Below are 20517 nucleotides of genomic sequence, written 5' to 3'. Positions count from 1 at the left end.
TGGCTTTTACAGTTAACTCTAGAGGAGAAGTGGGAGGCGAGATTCTGAGCATTTCTCCCTTTTATCTCCTTCACAGGTGTCAAAATGGAAGAGAGCCTCCCTCCTGGCACCAGCTTGAAATGCACAATCTGTAACTACACGGCAGATTCTCTTATTACATTCCAGCATCACATCATGTCTCACCTGTCACAGGCGGCCTTCAGATGCAATCACTGCCATATCAGCTTCCAGAGCCACAGGGAACTCTTACAGCATCAGGACTTACATGGGCACGGCAGCAAACTTCACAGGGAAGGCGACGGCACCGAGCACTCCCCCAGGGGGCCCGAGGAAAGCCTCCAGCAGCAGCAGCAGCAGGCCCGCGCTGAGCTGGCCAACAGGAAGGATGCTCTGCTGGGAAGTCCCAAAGGGGCCCTCAACAAGGAGACCAGCACAGACGGGGAGGCTGACAAGGCTGAGAAGAAGCCCATGCTGTCCGTTCAGAAAGGAGAGGCCCACCCAGGCAGCAAAGCCAGTTTTTCTTACACTAGGATCAAGTCTGAGCCCTCCAGCCCCCGGCTGGCCTCCTCCCCTGTGCAACATAACATGCCTACATTTCCCATGGGCCCCTTCTTGTCTCAGTTTGCTTTCTCCCAAGACATTTCAGTAGTCCCGCAGGCTTCTGAGATTCTGGCTAAAATGTCAGAGCTAGTGCACCGGAGGCTGCGCCACGGAGGAAACAGCTACCCCCCTGTCATCTACAGTCCTCTAATGCCCAAAGGGGCCACCTGTTTCGAATGCAATATCACCTTCAGCAACCTGGACAACTATTTGGTCCACAAAAAGCACTACTGTAACAGCCGCTGGCAACACATGGCAAAGTCGCCCGACTTCTCCGGCCTCTCAGATAAGGTTCCCGAGGCGGTGAGCCCCAACAGTGGTCACAGTTCTGTTAGCATGTTGACCAGCTGCCACCCCACAGAGGGCGACAACCACCTCCTGCAGTCTGCCTGTCTGAACTCCAATGTGTTGGACATGATCAATGCTGGGGCTAAAGGGCCTGATAAGGAGCTAGCAGCACAGGTGAAGAAGGTCTCTACCCCAACTGGGGCTGAGGAGAGGCTGAATGGCAAGCAGATGGAGGGAAAAAGCCCCAGTACGGGTTTGGTGGAAAGTGACAATGACCCAAACAAGACCACCTGCGAGGCCTGCAATATCACCTTCAGTCGTCATGAGACCTACATGGTCCACAAGCAGTACTACTGTGCCACCCGTCATGACCCCCCAATGAAACGCATGTCCAGCAACAAGGTACCCTCCATGCAGAGAACCATAAGGGCCCGCAAGCGCAGGAAGATGTACGAGATGTGTCTCCCTGACCAGGACCACCAGAGGCCCCCTATGGGTCAGCCAGGTTTCCTCGGAGTTCCTCCTATGAACCCTTGTACATCACAGGAAGCTGTAGAGAGCCTAGCAGACCGCTTCCACCCACGTTGTGACATCTTCCCTGGTATGGTACCCAAACACCTGGAGGCCTCTCTGACTGTCACTAAACCTATTCTGGCTCCCAAATGCAATACAGTGGAGCAGCTGGAGCTGGACGCTCCCATTGATCTCAGCAAAAAGTGTTCGCCGGCCTCTGACAAAACATGTAGCTCCCCTAAAAGACTGTTGGACTATCACGAATGTGCAGTGTGCAAGATAAGTTTTAACAAGGTGGAGAACTACCTGGCGCACAAACAGAACTTTTGCCCTGCAACAGCCGCCGCTGTCGCCGCTCAACAACAACAACAGCAGCAGCAGCAGCAGCAACAACACAATGAGACTGGCAGCCTGGAGCCGACCATGTTCCCAGATGTGAAGAGCGAAGGCAATAACAACCCGGATGACGCCTACGATAAGAGCCCAGGCAAATGTGAGAAGAACGGCAATGGGAAGGTGATGGTGCAGAATGGAGGCATGTTCCCCCCTCACCTGGGCACTCTGCCGGGACTCAAGCCTTTTGCTGAGCCCCAGCTCATCCCGTCAAAAGATGAGAACAAGAATATGTTTCTGCCCCACTGCCTTTATCCCGGAGCAATAAAGAAGGTGAAAGGTCCCGAGCAACTATCGCCGTATTTTGGGATAAAGCCAACAGATTATGTGACCGGGGGACCAGTGATGCAGGGCGAGGCCAGCGAACAGGAGCAGGGCGTTAATGGGGGAGGAGGCGGGGGAGGAGAGACAGGAACAACCAGAGAGCAGGCCCAGCAGCCTGCTGCTAATGGCTGCCCCCACCCTGGCAAAGAGCCCCTTCCCCTATTGCCCAAAAACCGGGGCATGGTCATCGTCAATGGGGGACACAAGCCAGAGGAGCGTTCAGGCACGGCTCCACCGCAGCAGGAGAACCAGCCCCAGCCAGACGGCCAGCCTCCCAATCCCTCACCTACGTGGGCCACCGAGAACCAGGCCGACTCCAACGAGAACATGTCGCCTTCCTCCAAGTCTCCGAACGAGGAAGCGCCACCCCCAGCCAACAAAGGCGTGAACAGCTCTGGAAGTGGCAAGTACTGCCGCCTCTGTGATATCCAGTTCAACAACTTGTCAAACTTTATTACCCACAAGAAGTTTTACTGTTCATCACATGCTGCAGAGCATGTAAAATAAGTCGAGAAGAATACCACGTTCTTGTTCTCCCCCTCCTCCTCCCCCCCAAAAAAAACACTTACCCCTTTTTTCTCTTTTGTTTTGGTACACTGTTGTGTCTGGGATAGTGCATCACGCAGTGCTAAATGCTGCTTGTGGACAATCAAGAGAAGCTTCTTCTTTCATCGTTTTAAGACTGAAAAATGCAAAAACCATTGGTTTAAAAAGAAAATGACAAGAAAAAAGGAATCAAGAATAATATTGGTGCCACTTTCACGTTAATTTATTTTACAATCAGTATTAATAGGAGTAGTGATCTTAATTTAAATTCAAAATGAAATTTATATCAGAGTTGTTTGTAATGTTATTGTATAGTCATTCTTGTGTAGCACACATATTGTTTACACTGTAGTGTAGGCTCAATGAAACAAATAGACAATACAAAAATGAGATGCATTTTAGACACAAAAATAGCTACTGAGGCACTTGTGTATTCTTATTTGCTGTACCAGTTTCTGTATATGCCCACAATGTCACTTGCAGATCGCTACTAATGACTTGTTTGCCTTAAAAGAAAGTCACCATTTGGGGGTGATAACCAGGCACAACCTTGCATCTCACATTTTGGCATATACACATGGCTTTGCATACATATGTGGCTGTTTGTCCCTGTCTCTTTTCTTCAACTCAGATGTGGATGTTTTCATAAGGATGGCAGCATTCTTGTATAGTACTCGTATTTCTGTTTGATGATACACTTTGGTCTCCCTTTTTGAAATTTGCTCTCAATGCAATACTTTGTAAATGAGGGAACATTACTGATAGCAGTATTACGAAATGGGGACTGTGCATATAATTATTTGTAAACCCATAGGGGAAAAAAAGAAGTTGTACAAGAATTACGTTTATTGCTGATGAACAAGATGGGTGGGAGGTCAGTGGGGGATACTGATGTAAAATGATCATTCCAATGTCCTGATTATGGGAGAAAATGTTTTCTTAAAACGTTGTTGCTATGCATGTATATGGATGGAATTAAATTCCAGATCTGTTGGAAATTTTTATTTTGATGTGGTGTCATAATTAAACTTAAATCCTCAGGATAAACCAATGCCGTCTGGTCTTTCTTTCGCGCTACTGTCAATTCATCAAAACAGTTCATGCTCGCCATAAATTAATACTACGCAGTTTAAAATGACGCAAAAGTGGATGGAATCCAAAATTACTGTAGCTTGGCAGGCCAGACTCATCGGATCGCAAATTATAAATTCAATTAAAACAATGTAAGCCCTTTGATTGAGGTTTACTTTGGGTTGTAATGTAACTCTATAATACTGTAAATGCAAGTAACAACATGACTGAAGCTGACACAATAAAGAGAGAGAGAAACTTAATGTACCTTTCCCTGTGGCTATAACAAGGCAGATTATTAAGACAGAACTGAATGAAAATTTAAAAAATAAAAAATAGCATCAGGTTGAGCAGTGACGTGTGTGGCCTTTACATTGATAAGCAGTAATGTGTTAATGTAATTCTCAGGCCAATCAGGTAAGGAGACTGAAACTTGACAGATAAGACTTTCGGAATCTAAGACAGCAACTATTTCATCCCACTGAATACCCTCCAGTTATTTTCAATTTAAACTCTCCCAATGAAGCAAAAAAAAACACATGTTCACAAATTGACTTCTTGATGAACCTACACCAGACGTGTACACAATCTCTACAGATTGCTGCAGGGAAAGGTAAAAAGATAACGTGAATATTTAAAACATATTCAGTGATTACCCTGTCCACGTCTGGGGTATTGTTACACGTTGGCCGAGGGTCACTCGCTCTGCTGTTTGGCTTGTCGTCGGTTGACTAGCTTCCTCAGGTGCTGGCCGATGGCAGATGGCTTCTTGTAGATCATTCGCCGGTCCGCTCCTTTTATGTGAATGTGATTGGCTGATGGATAGGACTCCTCCAGAAACGTCTTTTGAAGCTTAGCTACCATCTGGTGCAGGGAAAAGATTATTTATTATGGATTTTATACAACCGTTGGTTGACAAGTCCTGGTCCTTACCTACAAAGCCATACACCACCTCGCCCCGTCATACCTCACTGTCCTCCCCTCCCCCTACCAACCTTCACGGTCCCTCAGATCCAGCTCAGCCGGTCTCCTCTACGTCCCCAAGTCAAAGCTCCGCAGTTTTGGGGACAGAGCCTTTTCCAGGGCTGCTCCCAGGCTCTGGAACTCCCTCCCCCATGAGATCCGCATCTCTGAGTCCCTCACCATTTTTCAGTCCCGTCTGAAGACCCATCTTTTCTGTTCTGCCTATCCTTATTTTTTTTTTATTATACAGTTTCTACTCTGTAAAGCGACTTTGAGCTTGGGAAAAGCGCTAGACAAATTCAATGTATTATTATTATTATTATTATTAAGTGTTAATAATGCATCACGGAGGTGTGCAGCTACCTGGTTCAGATGTTCTGGGATTTGCTGGTCAAAGGAATCCCCGGTGATCACGCTCACCGACGTCCGGCTGGACAGCGGCTTAAACTGTGTGATGTCCCTTTAAAAACGGAAAACATTTAAATGCTAATGCTTCAATGTTCATTTTTAATTCCACATTAAACATGCAAATCGCAAACCCATCCAGAACAAAAAAAAAGACAAAAAGCATAACCATACCTTACTTGAGCGGCACTTTCATTCAAAAAGTAATGCTCATCCACAGCACTGCTCTGGTGGGCGGGGTTACTTAGTAGGTATTTCTATAAGGGAAAGAGAGATAGAGAAGAAAAGTCTAAAAATTGAATAAATTATTCATTTATTTAGGTTTAGAAGACACTATTTACATTACAGTCAGAGGCAAGAGAAAGCTAAACGAGAGCAAGCCAATACACACGAGTGGGTAAATTAAAATATCAGATCGTGATTGATCTTGAAGGCATCCACTTGTATTTTTTTAATCAAGGTATATTATCATTTTATACAACCTATTTCAGCAAATTATAGAGATTATAGAGGGCTATTTAATGTCCTCTTACTTCTTTTTCTGAACTTTACATAACCTCATTGACTAAGGCAGTGTTTCTTAACCCTTGTATTGTACTCGGGTCAAATTGACCCATTTCAAATTTTTACAAGAAGACAAATGGTGCAAGTTACATTTTTTTATACCTGGAAATCAACGGCCTTAGCTTATTTTCTGTGATGAACATGCATTCCTGACTCAATTCAGAAAATTATTCTGGATGTGACCACTTGTCATTCTGGATAAGAATGATCACATAGTGGATTTTTAACATGAATTATAACCTTATGACAAAAAAGGAACCCCACTTCCATTTTTAATTGTGCTCTAGTAGAGACTGATTGCATTCCCTAAACATACAGTATAGGTTATCTCAATTGTTGGAAATTGAGATAAAGACAATATTTGTTAATAGATTATGAAGAAAAAAAAAAGTTAAAAAAAACAAATAAGTCACGGGTCAATTTGACCCGAGGGATACGAGAGGGTCCCGAAATTGAAGACAACACAAGGGTTAAATGGGTTTACGCGTATATTTATATAGCTTTTCTTTCTAGCAAAAATGTTTAACCCTTGTGTTGTCTTCCCGTTAACCATGAACTTGTCCTTCCAGGTCAAAATTGAAAATGAATATTTTTTTGTGCTTTTCCGATGTTTTTGTTGCTTTTTAAAATTCATTTCTCATTTTTTCCATGCGCTTTTTTTAAAACCTGAACTGGTATAATAACAAGTTTTAGACTTATTCTTGAAATTCATGGTCAACAAACCTCATTTATCTCAAATTATATATACATTTTTAGTTAAAAAGGCCTAAATGATCAATTATTTTGACTAATAGTTAAGATCTGAGGATGTTGAGTGGATCTCAGATGGGTAGATGTCAAAGTTTAGTCCGGATCCTGTTTGGAAACCATTCAAAAAAAAGAATTCAAATGCTATAAGATAAAAAAAAAAAAGAAAAAAAGAATTCATTAAAAGTAATCATTCATTTCACCTGAAGAACATATGGAATCATCCATGTTATTTTTGGCCAATTTGATTAAAAGAAATCCATATTTTTGATATAAAACACTTTGAGTTGGGTCAGTTTGACCCGAGGAAAACACAAGGGTTAAAAAAAGAAAAGAATAATGTATTGTAAATAAATAAACATTCTTCCTACAATACAGGGTGCATAAATATACACACCCTTATGTTAAATCCCATAGAGGCAGGCAGATTTTTATTATTAAAGGCCAGTTATTTAATGGATCCAGGACACTATGCATCCTGATAAAGTTCCCTTGGCCTTTGGAATTAAAATAGCCCCCCCCACCCCCACATCATCACATACCCTTAACCATACCTCGAGACTGGATGAGATTGGCATGGGGAACTTTCCATAAAATCATCTCTTAATGCAAATCAAACCAGCTATTAGGCTAACTGAATTAACACCATGACAATTCGGTTTTGACATGACAAGTTAGGGTTCATGTGTTCATGACAGTGTCATGTCACTGGAACGCAGATACCTTAAAGTGTTACCAACTGAAAAAATGAACATAGAATGCTTTCATGCATTTATCAGAAACAGAAATATGTCAAACTTCTTGTCTGTGAACGTGTCCTGTAATCTTCGTTCTTGAGCCCGGGATGTGGGCCACACATTATCAGGGACAGCAGGGTACAAGTACTTAATAACAATATTCATTCATCATTTTCAAACAGCGGGGACTTAGAGTAACTTTAAGGCAACGTATTTCTGGATACATAATCAAGAACAAATTCAGAGAAATCCATGGATAGTTTTTTGAATAATCCCAATGATGATGATCCCATGATTATTTATTGCATTGCACTCACAAGTAGTACATTACAACTTTTAATCTCTTTATCTGTTGCACCAAGCCAACCATATGACAGTATCCCATGCACAGAACAATGGTACCCCTAGCAAAGCCATGATACACAGAAATGCAAAAAAAATATGAATTGCACCTTTTGCTATCACCTTCCAAGACAAGACTTGCCTCATTCCTTTCCCATTCTGGGGTTCACCCTTGGGCTGCACGATTATGGGCAAAATGATAATCACGATTATTTTGATCAAAATTTTGATCGCGATTATTCTCACGATTATTTGTTGATTTTAACCAAAACAAATGTCACGTAGGCTATATATAACTGCGAGAGGGAGTGTGATGGACGCTACTCACAGAGAGACGGCTGATCATTATGAACGGGTCCAGCACGGGTCGAACGGCGCATATACACACGTCGTGTGTATGAAATGTCTGTATCGTCAATGGGCTGCATTTTTATGAACTATGATGTTCTCGCAATGGGTCACATCTCTGGTCCAGGTCCAGCAGCTCCGTCTCACGCTGTTACTCTACCAACTGAAGTTAGCTGCATTCAGTAACTTCTTCTGTGTTCTTCGCCGTGGCGGCCGCGGTAGCAGAGTTACCATGGAAACACTGGTACAAATACAGGTTTAACCCTCATATTTAACAATATACAGCTGTGTTAATAAAAAATTAAATTTGTAGACAAATGTCAGAAGACTGAACCGGCGGCCGCTGTGTGGCCGGGGCTGCGCGGAGTAAGAGGAGAGAGAGTAAGAGGAGAGATTCAACCCAGGCACGGCTTTACAGACAAAATGGATCATGTAATGGAAAATTAAACCATATCCATATAAACAGCATTGCAGCGGATGCGAGGACATTAGCAAAGGTGCGTCCTAGAGGAGCTAACAGCTAACAGACGCTACTAGCACCAAATAGCACTGGTCACCGCTGTTGTCTGAAAAACACAGCCGGGACAAAGTGTTGCGTTTACTGGTAAACTGGTAAACCTTGAGACCGACGTATAACCGACTGCTATCTGTTGAGTTTTCCTCCCGTTACTCTGTCCTCTGGGACTGTCTACATCTAGAAACTAAGCTGCACGATGCAGTGAACTACTCTGACTGGCTCATGAGCAGACGGTAGAAGCGGTAGATTGGCTTTGCAAAAAAACCCGGAGCGTTCTATGAAATGACGCTTTAAAAAAAAAAAAATCGCTCGATCACGCAAATTTGATCGTGGGAAGTCTAAATCGTGATCGCGAATAAAATTCGATTAATTGTGCAGCCCTAGTTCACCCCTTAATTGAATGTAAGTATCCATATATATATTTTTTTATAAATTGGTCAAATGGTTTCCAGATTTGCTCATACACTCCCAATTAGTTTTTATTTTTTTTAATAATGAAAGATTTGTTTAGTGACTCTAGTAAGGAAGCTTCGGTGCCGGTAACGTGGCAGCAAATAATTCAGCCCCAGTTCAATTCAGCAGTGGTTACAAAACAAGCCCTTGAGAAACGGACCGCATGCTCTATTGAGTCCTGTGAGCTTGTGAGTGTGAATGCATGTATGCATGTTATAACCTTCGCTAGCCTAAACCTTTCCTCTGTCCTTGGAGAATTCAAGCACAATGATGGCATGGTCTCCTTGGTAACAACTGACGGGAGGTGGATCAGCTGGCTCTCTGGTGCAGTCAGAACAACCTTGAGCTCAACACGCTCAAAACTGTGGAGATGAAAGTGGACTTCAGGAAGAGACCCCCCATCTTCCCCCCATCACCATACTCCAGCCCTGAGTCTGCTGTGGAATCCTTCAGTTTTCTGGGATCCACTATATCCCAGACCTGAAGTGGGAGCCCAACTCAGACACCATCATCAAGAAGGCCCAGCAAGGCTGTACTTCCTGCGCCACTCAAGCTCAACCTGCCTAAGGAGCTGCTGGTCCACTTCTACTCAGCCATCATCCAGTCCGTCCTCTCACGTCCATCACTGTCTGGTTTGGATCTGCCACCATAAGGACAGGAGCAGACTACAACGGACAGTTAGGACTGCAGAAAGGATCATCGGTGCCAACCTGCCCTCCGTCCATGACTATACACATCCAGAGTCAGAAACGGGCAGGAACCATCACTGCAGACCCATCTCACCCCGGACACAACCTGTTCCAGCTTCTCCCCTCTGGAGGCGCTACAGAGCACTGTTCGCCAAAACCAACAGATTCAGGAACAGTTTCTACCCACAGGCCATCTCTCTGATGAACAGCTGACTTCTGACCCACAGTGTCAGGTTCAGTTCTGGTCAATAACACTGTAACACGGTCTATACAGCCCCTGTATTATTCCACTTATTTAGTATTACTCATCATTCCCACTCTCACATCTCACTTATTATTTTTTATTTATTCATCATTCTCATTTCCTATTTTCAGAACTGTTCATATGTTCATACTGTTGATATTGTAATATAATAACATAATACTATTTATCCCAGTACCCTTGCACTATGCACAATTAAATAATTGTATTGATCTCTTCATTGCACTCATGCCTCTATATTGTTTCTGTTTCTGTTTAGAGTATGTATATATTGTGTATATATATTAGTGTGTATATTTCTGTTTTGGTTGATATGTATGTGTAAGCACAGTGTGAGTAATGATGCTCCAAAGACAAATTCCTCGTATGTGAACTCATACCTGGCGAATAAAGCTGATTCTGAGAGACTTGAAAAGCTGAAATACTATAGGTCCCTCATCACAGCGGGTAGCAAGGCGTCTTAACGAAGCGATCGCACACACACACACACACACACACACACACACACACACACACAAACATACACAGACAGACACACACACACCTACTATGTAGCACTCCATGAACGTCAGAGATGTCACTGAGTCACTAAAGTTGTTTTTCCAAACAAAAACAAGAAAAAATCTACTCGAAGAAGAACAGAGTAGCGATATTGGTGCCTTCACAAAATATTAACACAACGAGAGTTTTGGTAAATAATCACCAATATTGTAGATACAAGGACTAAGTGGGTAAAGGCAAATAAAAAAAATAAAAAAACAGATACAACAGTCTGATAGGTTCAGATAATTACATCACTTTACTGTAATGCGGCTTTAAAAACCATGAAAAGACAACCGTATCACACAATATCATGATATGGCCTCAAATATTGATGTCAATATATAGTCAGCCCTAGTTTAAATGTGTAATGAAATGCATTTCACAGATTCAAAAAAATATTTAGGTATAAGCTAATCAGCTGAACAAATATATAACAGAAGTGTGAACACCAGATGGTACATCAAATGTGGGTAGAACAGCTTGATTTAGCATAATGTATTAGTTTCTGTTACTTTCTTTGATTACTTTGTATAAATGGTAGTAATTCATGTAATTAAGGTACAGTAAGTGAAATAAGCTTCTTCTGTATACTTGTATCTCCTTCTGTTCTGATTTTCTTTGTTTTTGTTTATCTTATTGCAAGAAAAAGCATTCATTTTGTGTTATTTATTTTCGTTTATTGCCAGTGTATCGGATGTTGTAAGTTACAAATGACCAAAAAACACTAAACCAAACTAAATGCGACAAATAGCTAGTGAATTAGATCGCTCTCTCACTATGTCCCAACATGTGTTTGTTTCCCTGCTATAATAAGGTGTCACTCTACACAGAGCATTGTCCCGTGTTACCAAAGATATTGGTTGTTGTTCATCACCAGAATCCATTACTACTCCTCTCGGCCCAAGATGTTTTCCATAGCAAGCAAAGAAAAAAAATGACTACGGGAGCTCATGACAGGCAGATCACCCGAGTATGGACAAGTGCAAAATAAAAAATCCCCTCCTGGAGAGAAACTTCATCTGCTATGCACAGCTCGTATTAACAGCCCTTTTTTCCTCACTGACTGTATGACCTGTCAAAAGGCTGACTTTACAATATAGCAGGCGTCGGAAGATACAGTGCAATTGCAGCGTCATGTCAGTTCCAGGAACCGGTTCAATTTTCATTTGTTCGAAAATGACGCCTGGCGTCGTATCATGCCAAAATTCAGTCTCTGCAATCATCATCCGCTCGTATCTCTGCTGAGGAGGGGACATGATTATTCTCGCACTAGCACCATCCTGTGGCTGTGTAGGAAAGATGGGAGGCGTTCGTTTCAAATGCCTGAAACATATCACTTTTTCCTATATATCCTGACTTACGTTAAGGAAAGCCCAGAAATTGTCTAACAATTATTTTCAATGTCAGTTAATGTCCTCAAATGTCTTGTCATATTCAGTTTTCTGTCACAGAGGAGGAAAGAAACGAGAAAATATTCCCATTTAAGAAGCTGGAACCAGAGAATTATTTTCTTTTTTTCGTAAAAATGACTCAAACCGATTAATAAAATTTAAAACACACAAATGTGTGTCACAGCAACAGCATTTGTGGCATACTTGTGGCATGTGTGAAAATGTGTGTGTGTGTGTGTGTGTGTGTGTGTGTGTGTGTGTGTGCCTGACCTGACGCTGGATGACCTCCTGAGACATTTTCGCCTTTATAGTCGGTTCGATCACCCCGAGGATGATCAGCATGCGGCCAGCCCTGTAGCCGCAGACAACTGCCTGGTTTGGAGCGAGGGCACCAGCTTTACCAATACCACACACACACACACACACACACACACACACACACACACACACACACACACACACACACACACACACACACACCCACCACACACACACACACACACACACACACACACACACACACACACACACACCTTTGTCAGGAGACAAACTAAAGCCTTAACCCTTGTATTGTCTTCCCGTCAACCATGAAAAAAAAAGTTTTGGTCTTTTTTTTTTTAACATTATTATTGCTTTTTTTCCCACATTTTTCTCAATTTTTCAATGTTGTGGGTGCTTTTTTATGTTTTTTTCCCAGAAGATTTGATATTTTTAATGTTGATATTATTTTTATGGCCCATGTTTGTGACAAAAACAATTAACTAAAAACAGGTCAATTTGACCCAAGGACAACATGAGGGTTAAGGTCTAACAAGTGTAACCATACTGGATTTTTTTATTTCTTAAAGGTCCCATATCATGCTCATTTTCAGGTACATATTTGCATTTTGGTTTCTACTAGAACCTGTTTACATGCTTTAATGTTCACAAAACCCATTATTTTTCTCATATTGTCTGTCTCTGAACATACCTGTATTCCCACTCTGTCTGAAACGCTCCGTTTAAACTCTGTCTCTTTAAAGTGATGGCTCGGAGTAATTTCACCCTAGTGTCCTTTGCACCACGACGTCGAGCCAAACACCCCCCCCCCCCCCCCCCCCCCCCCCCCCCCCCCGAAGCTTTTTTCAGCTGGGTTGAACAATGGGCGAGTTAGCGTTATTAGCTGGTTAGCTTAGCGAAGGCGCTAATGGAACAAACTGTATATCTCGTAAATTACCCAACTAATGATGCCCGAAATGATACCAAACTTTTACAGTAGTGCACATACGTAATGTACTCATAAAACGATGGATTGAGAAGTTTGTAAGTACACCAGGAGTTTATTTAAATAACACTCGCCTGTGGACTACTGCTCTCTGCTGCTAGCAGCAGTAAGACCAGCGCTGAGGGACATTTACAAATTATAACACTGAAAAAAGATACAACAAACGGGTTTTATTAATTTAATGATTAAATAAGGTAGTGTCTCCAAACTATAACTTGTCTCCTGCTAGTTGTACTACAGCACTTACATTTAAAAAATAGCTTAAAGTAATAAATATGTCTGTTGTACAGCAGACATGGAGTAACCATTAATAATTAAGCATTCATTTGGAGTCCAGTTTCTGTTTTACCAACTCTGCTATTAGCTCTTTTCTGTCCACCATTTAGATCTTTAGCTTGCTAAATGCTTCGCCACCTACAACTGTTGGAGAAAGGATGAAAAGAGACTTTGTGGGCTGTAAATCCAAATCAATCACCATGCTAAAAGATACAGATACGGAGAGGTGTCAAAGAGCTGAGAGAGACTGCAAAGGTTCATCACACTCAGCGACCCGTTGCAAATTACACTGGTCCTGTGATCAGCAAGTCTCTATCATAGGTCTTTCCAATACTATTTTAAGTACTTGTTGGCGGCTGTGGCTCAGTGGTAGAGCGGTTGCCAATTGGAAGGTTGGTGGTTCAATCCCTGGCCCTGCAGTCCCATGTTAAAGTGTGAATGTGTGTGTGTGTTTATCTGATGAGCAGGTTGCACCTTGTAAGGCAGTCTTGGCCACAGTGTATTAATGTGGGTGAATGGTTCCTATGTAAAATCTCTTTGAGTAGTTGTTAAGACTAGAAAAGTGCTATATAAATACAGCACATTTACTTGGATCTTTAAACATAAACGCCACCAAACTGATCCGCAAGGCCAGTGACGTTGTGGGGGTGGAGCTGGACTCTGTGGGTGGCGTCAGAGAGGAGGATGCTGTCCAAACTACATGCCATCTCGGACAATGTCTCGCACCCACTCCGTGACTTGCTGCTCAATCACAGGAGCATTTTCAGTGAAAGACTCATTCTCCCAAAATGCACCACAGAGCGCCACAGGAAGTCATTCCTGCCTGTGGCCATCAAACTTCATAACTCCTCACTCTAAGTGTCTGACACACAGACAGACAGAAACTGGACAATATTATCTGTTTTTTGCAATAACACTGGCTTGAAATGGGTGCAATACTCTACTGTATAAATATGTAACTGTATTAACTATGTAAATACCGTACATATCCACACTCTCGCATAGTTCTTTATTTATATTTCTACTTGATATTTATACTATTTGTGAAACTGCAAGACAAAATTTCCCTTCAAGGATCAATAAAGTATTTCTGATTCTGATTCTCAAAAATAAAATAATAAGTTATTCTTAGTTTCTGCTGCTCAACGACATGCTAAAGGTCTAAAATGGCTCAAATACAACGACAAGGGGGATTTTTACGATCACAATAAAACACACACAGCGCTCACAATTGTCTAAGCTCCGGACACAGTGCAAAATAACCGGTTTGGGTGGAACACTTGCACCCCGCAAAAAAATGAATACAGTATAAGATGAAGTCAACTGTACACAATACAGTAATGTGAATTATTTAAATAAGCTGGATACTTGGTTATACGTAATTTGCTTTGACCAGTGTATTGCTGTGTGTATTTATCCACAGTAAATCCCCGCCAATCATCCCAAAAGAACCGAGCAGACCTGCCTTGTTGCACGATCCAAATCTTTAAAACTCTCCATTTTCAGCATGAAACGTTGCTCAGAGGTTTCGGGTAGTGTCGCTCGATCCGACCGGAGTTAAAAGTAAACTCAAAGAAAGCAGAAAGTGAGGGACGTCCGGCGGCACCTTTAAGTAAATGAACCGTCTTAGATATAGACTTCAATAACAGCGACTCGAGCAAAGTCATACAATTCCCCCCGTCTTTTCCGACCCTAAAAATCTCAAACTTTCTCTTCAAAAAACATTTGCTTGGGGAATGAGAAATACTCTTTTTCCTGGCAGACGAGAGGAGAAGAAGAGTTGTGGGATTTTGTAACTCAGGAGGCCCAATCGGTCTCGGCTCACTGGTGCTCTGAATTGGCTGGTCTCAGCCTGTGGAGCCCAATCAATAGTGGCGTGCGCCTGCTGCCGCCTGCTGCTGCCTGCTGCCCCTACACCCAGCCAACACGCTGTAGATCAGCCCCCCCCCCGCACCGGGGAACACTCGTCCCTGTCTTAGTCTCCTGATCTGGGCCACACTCCGGGCCCCTGTGTCCTACCACTCTCTTGCTGCTATATTCCATCCTGCAGTACATTTCAACACCTGATGAATCACCTTATCCACCTAATCACCTATATACTACGTCAATGCAACCTTTGCTTATTTTAACATTTGTTGATTATTTTACCAGCAAATTACTTATATTACCTTTTCCAACTGGATGATAAGTTAATATAAAAGAAGAGATATGTCCACTGTGTGTGAAATTATGAGAAATACTAGTTCCATTTTGTTCTCTACGGTCCATTTTAGTGTAAACAGCGCAATGCCTTGTTTTAGTAAGACAAATGGACATGGAGGACGCTCTGATTAAGACCGAGATGGCTGTTCACATGTGAAACACATGAAATAGACAGTTATCATAAAAAATATCTTTACCAAGATGATCCGTAGATGTTTGTTTCTACTGTTTTTTTGTTTGTTGTTTGTTATTTATGTATTTCTTCACATGATTTGTATATTCGAGACTGGAAGCCTCTTAAATAGTGTTATAATCCAATATGGGATGGTATAAATGTTTGGCATAACGCAGAAAAAACTGCATAAAACTGAAAAAGTAAAACTATATTATCCAGTCTATTAAATAACCACTTATCCCCCCCTTAACGCCACTGCGAGGTTTAACATTTGGGGGTTTAAAAAAAAAAAAAAAAGTCCCAACGGTTTTTGGATGGATTGCTGTAAAATGTGGTTAATACATTCATGTAGTTTGATTAATTTTTGGAATTTATTTTGCCAATATTTGATAGGCGCAGTAGATATACATAGAGGAAAATTGGTGATTGACCTCTTGGGTTTGGGGGAACAAATCGAGACAGGACAGTATTGTAATATTTTTCAGTGGCAATACACAGATGCCAAGTATCAATCTTTTATTGCATGAATTTGCATAAGAGAATTTTACTTTTTGGTAGTTTTATTGCCGCAAGAAATATCGTGAGATGAACAAACAGAGTTTTAATCTTTTTAGAGAAAACCGATGTGTACAAAGTTTCCCTTGTTGGACATATTCTAAAATTGAAAAAAAGTTAAGAATTTGCAATAGATTTTAGAGTATTACAGTATTTTGTAAAATATTGCAATAATATTGTGGTATAAGTATTGTTATAATATTGTATTGTGGGGCCTCCGGTGATTCCTGGTGGAGGTGGGCAGTGGTGGCGTAAAAGAAAGTGAAGCTAAAGAAGCAAGCTTGTGACCGGGAGGTTGTTGGTTCAATACCCAGACCGACAGGGTGAATGTGGCTGGTTCCCTCCCTCATTACCACCACCGAGGTGCCCTTGAGCAAGGCCCTAAAACCCCAAAAGATGCTCCAGTGGAGCTGCTCAGTGGCCAGCAGATCAGACTGTGGTTTTATTGGGCATACTAGGTATTCAATTCAATTTTATTTAGAGTATCAATTCATAACAAGAGTTATCTCAAGACACTATACAGATAGACCACACTCCAGAATTTACAAGGACCCAACAGTTCTAGTAGTCCCCTCCAGAGCAAGCAACAGTGCGACAGTGGCGAGGAAAAACTTCCTGTGGAACATGTGAATTCCATTGAATGTGGAACGGTGTGAATGTAACGCGTTACTATGGAACCCACGCAACTTCTAGGCGAGGCATTCACTAGCATTCCCACGCTACTGTTGGCTTACGCTGGGTAACGTAACCCGATTTCTTCAGGTCCTATCCTAACCCCAACCAATCAGCCTGCTTCGTAGGGCGGGATCCATAATAACGATAATATGACAAGTCGTTGTTGCAAATGAGAATTTGTTTTCAATTGACTGGATAAATAATGGTCGCATTATTCAATGCCTAACCAGCCAAAGTCAGCATATTTATGCAGGGGCCATATTTTTTCCAAATACGCCTCACTTTCGCCGCATAAATTGCCGATTTCCGCTCAAAGTAAATCAGGGCTTGCATGATTTCGTAATCCCTGCATTTCCATTGCATAAAAGTCACATGTTTTAGAAGAAATTAAATAATGTTGCATTTACTTAACACAAGAGCAGTCCTTTTCCCTTGTTGCCATGGGAACGTTATGAAGCAACATAATTACACAACAAGACAGTCTCTTTTTCATCAAACCGCAGTTTTTGCAAGTTCCCGCAATTTCATTGCATAAAATTGCATAAATATTCCGCATAGTCCATCGTGTATTTTTAGAAAACGTGCCACATTATCAAGGATTTTGGCCCACAACAATCCCAAAAATTTGAATTTTTATGAAAGGACTGTTATGTGGTGTAACCATTAGGCCACCGGAGCACCCCCAACTTTGCTGCTACGTTAGCATGGCTGCAGTCACTTGTCACTTGATAAATCGTCTTAATCGTATGATCATTTATCATAATTGTCATTGATGCATTTTTCATTCAGTTGACTATTCACTACAGAACTAAAACTCACTAATACTTGAGTCTAGGGCTGGGACGATATGCTTTTGCCCTGATTAGATATTTTCCTGTGTGCCGATTGGATTTGTATTGCGGTTTCATTTATTGCGATTCAAGTAGTATTGCAATTCAATAGCACTGAGTTTTTTGATTTCCTTTTCCTTCTGAAACAAAAACAAAAGTTGAGTAATACAATTCTAGAGACAATAGATAATAATAAAAGTAGAAATAATAATAATAATAATAATAATGTACCCTTTATTAGTCCCACAATGGGAAATTACAAATTATACTCACATGTACTGTTATTACACACAGACCTGAATTACACACACATGCTCAGTACCTATACATGGGTGGGGGGGCTGAGACATTTCTAAAAAAAAACCAAATTGTTTTCTAAGAAGAATGTACATCTCATGTCCGTCAGTCAGTCTGACGTTTCTTTCATTTGTAAAGAAGTACATAACATGGATTTTCTGCATTGTCTGCTTATGTTTTGCTGGAAACTGATACAATGTAGTGTAGTGTCGGCGATAAAACAGGAAATCTTCAGGTTAATCCTCAGTTATAAAAAAACAAACTGAGTCTAGATTTGTAAAAGTGAATTGATTTTTTTTCCCCACCCCTAGTATCTCGTACTGCACAACCCAGTAGTGCAGTATATTGTATTTTAACAGGCAGACCGCAGCGCTGCTTCACTGCCATTATATGGATCATATCAAACTGACATCATAAACATGCACTTCAGTTGTATAATAACCCATTTCACCTGATGTTGATATGACATGAAATATCAAGCTCTGCTCCGGCAAAGCATGTCAGCACTGACTGGTCGGACAATGCCGACACAAATCAGAGGAGAATGGTTGTTCAACTGCTAGAAATGGCTGTGTAAAGAAACCATATTAATTTCTGCCATATTCAGTCCCTACAGGTCGATAATAGATACACGCAGTTGTGCGATTGGTCCTTTGTGTGTGTGTTGTTTTTTCTCCCTCCCTTTTTCCTCTGGTTTTGTAACCCTGGGACACGTTCCCATGTCCCGGTGTGTTGTTTGTAACTGCTTGTGAAAATTATGTTTCCTATATTATGTTTTCTGAGTAAAAAATTTGATCACACGCAGAATGGAGGCACAGACACACGTCGACTGTTCTCATTTTCAGTCAGAGAAAACTTTTCAAATCAGACCTCCGCACAGTGACATTTTGACATTTTCATCTTCCCTGCCACAGTTTTCCCCCCCCGAAGTCATTCTGGCACCACAATTTAGAACTGACTCTGCGACCTGGCTCTTAGGGGACTTCTCAGTCTCTGCGCATTTTCCACCTGTCACCCTCTTCCTACCCCTTGATACCAAAAATAAAAAGCGATAAAAAAAAAAATACATATATATAACTCTTTCGCTATCAGCCCCCTAGTTCGAATCTGGTCAAATCATTCCTGGGTCTGGCATTGAACATTATTTCAAGGATTCTCCAGCCACCTGTCCTGTTCCCTCCTCTTTTTTTTTCCATTTTTAATTCTGCCCCGGAGTGAGGATTATGCGAAGCAAGGCATGCGTGTCAAAGGGAAATTTAGTGGGTAAAGACAGCCAAGATTGGCGGGATGAATTAAACAGATAACGGGAGGAGACGAAGTGGGGGAACCATGTAGAGCAAAACGCCTCACCGATGTTGGTCATTTCAGAGGGGCTCTTTTTTTTTTTTTTTTTTTTTCCTCCCCACAGGAGCGAGGAGGCAATATCTAAATTAATAAAGTGATGAAATGAGTTTGTGCCGTGGACTTTCTGCTGTTTGACTTTCCCATCTGGATTAGTGCAGGCTGAATGGACGCTCTGTTACTTTTGTTACAACTGCGCAATTCACTGTCGGAATTTGGCCCTGTAGTGATAAGGCTCCCCCCCCCCCCCCCCCCCCCCCCTCCTCCTCCTCTTCCTCCTCATTACCATCTCATTTCATATGCAGGGCCTCTGTTACCTGAGAGCCTGCTCACACACAAAACACCAACTATTACACCAGCTTCTGCCAACTATTACAAGGAACAAGGAACATTTAAACACGGACAATTATATGAGGCTCAACCAACTATTACGCTGAAGGGACTTAAGAGACTATTTTGAAAAAAGAAGGGCATATGGACGTGGACAGGTACATGGTGAGACCTCTTACTCATGCATAGCCAATTTGGCCATATGGCCATGGCATGAAAATGTCACTTTATGAGTTTTTTTAACATTAATATGAGTTCCCCCAGCCAGCCTATGGTCCCCCAGCGGCTAGAAATGGCAATACAGTATTAGGGGACCACTGGGATCTATATAAAAAGACTTCAGATACAGTATTAGGGGACCACTAAGGTCTATATAAAAGAGACTTCAGATACAGTTTTAGGGGACCACTAAGGTCTATATAAAAGAGACTTCAGATACAGTATTAGGGGACCACTAAGGTCTATATAAAAGAGACTTCAGATACAGTATTAGGGGACCTCTAAGGTCTATATAAAAGAGACTTCAGATACAGTATTAGGGGACTACTAACTTCTCCTTCTAAAGATGTCTCACCGTGGTCAGAAAACACAGGGGAGACACTTTGTTTCTCTCAATATGACTCTAGAGTTGGTACTCGCTCCAGAGCTAATCGCCGTCACTCTCTCACTTTCTCCCTCGCTCTATCACCCACTCCCCACACACACCGCCCTGACGCACACACCAGCTCACAACTATAAACACCAGGCCACTTATGTAGGCTACAGCAAAAGCTCTGAGTGGAGCCTCCTCATACCCATAAAACAGTCTTTAGATTCAAGAAGCAAACCAAAAAAGTATTAAAGCGCCCATATTCTGCTCATTTTCAGGTTCATAAT

General features: G+C 41.8%; 2 protein-coding genes across 3 annotated transcripts in view; one reads left to right on the top strand and one right to left on the bottom strand.

Annotated features, from left to right (window-relative positions):
- zfpm2a (zinc finger protein, FOG family member 2a) overlaps positions 1–3774 on the top strand; it is a 161873-nt gene extending 158099 nt beyond the window's left edge. Inside the window, exon 8 of the mRNA XM_032517845.1 lies at positions 77–3774. Within this exon, the coding sequence (XP_032373736.1) occupies positions 77–2625 (2549 nt within the window). The 3' untranslated portion in view covers positions 2626–3774. The remainder of the gene's footprint in view (positions 1–76) is intronic.
- The window catches only part of si:dkey-122a22.2 (uncharacterized), a 51503-nt gene continuing 33846 nt past the window's right edge, over positions 2861–20517 (bottom strand). Inside the window, exons 8-11 of one of the 2 annotated variants that reach the window (XM_032517865.1) lie at positions 11967–12099; positions 5278–5360; positions 5062–5158; positions 2861–4599 (exon numbers count right to left, since the gene is read on the bottom strand). In XM_032517865.1, coding sequence (XP_032373756.1) covers positions 4432–4599; positions 5062–5158; positions 5278–5360; positions 11967–12099 — 481 coding nt within the window. In that variant the 3' untranslated portion in view covers positions 2861–4431. Of the gene's footprint in view, positions 4600–5061; positions 5159–5277; positions 5361–11966; positions 12101–20517 lie in introns of both variants that reach the window. The other variant, XM_032517866.1, reaches the window with a different exon arrangement.

Source organism: Etheostoma spectabile, chromosome 6, assembly GCF_008692095.1.
Source record: "Etheostoma spectabile isolate EspeVRDwgs_2016 chromosome 6, UIUC_Espe_1.0, whole genome shotgun sequence".
NCBI classification, from domain to species: Eukaryota; Metazoa; Chordata; class Actinopteri; order Perciformes; family Percidae; genus Etheostoma; species Etheostoma spectabile.
The sequence above is the reverse complement of the archived record's forward strand: the minus strand, read 5'-3'. Positions and strand labels throughout refer to the sequence as shown.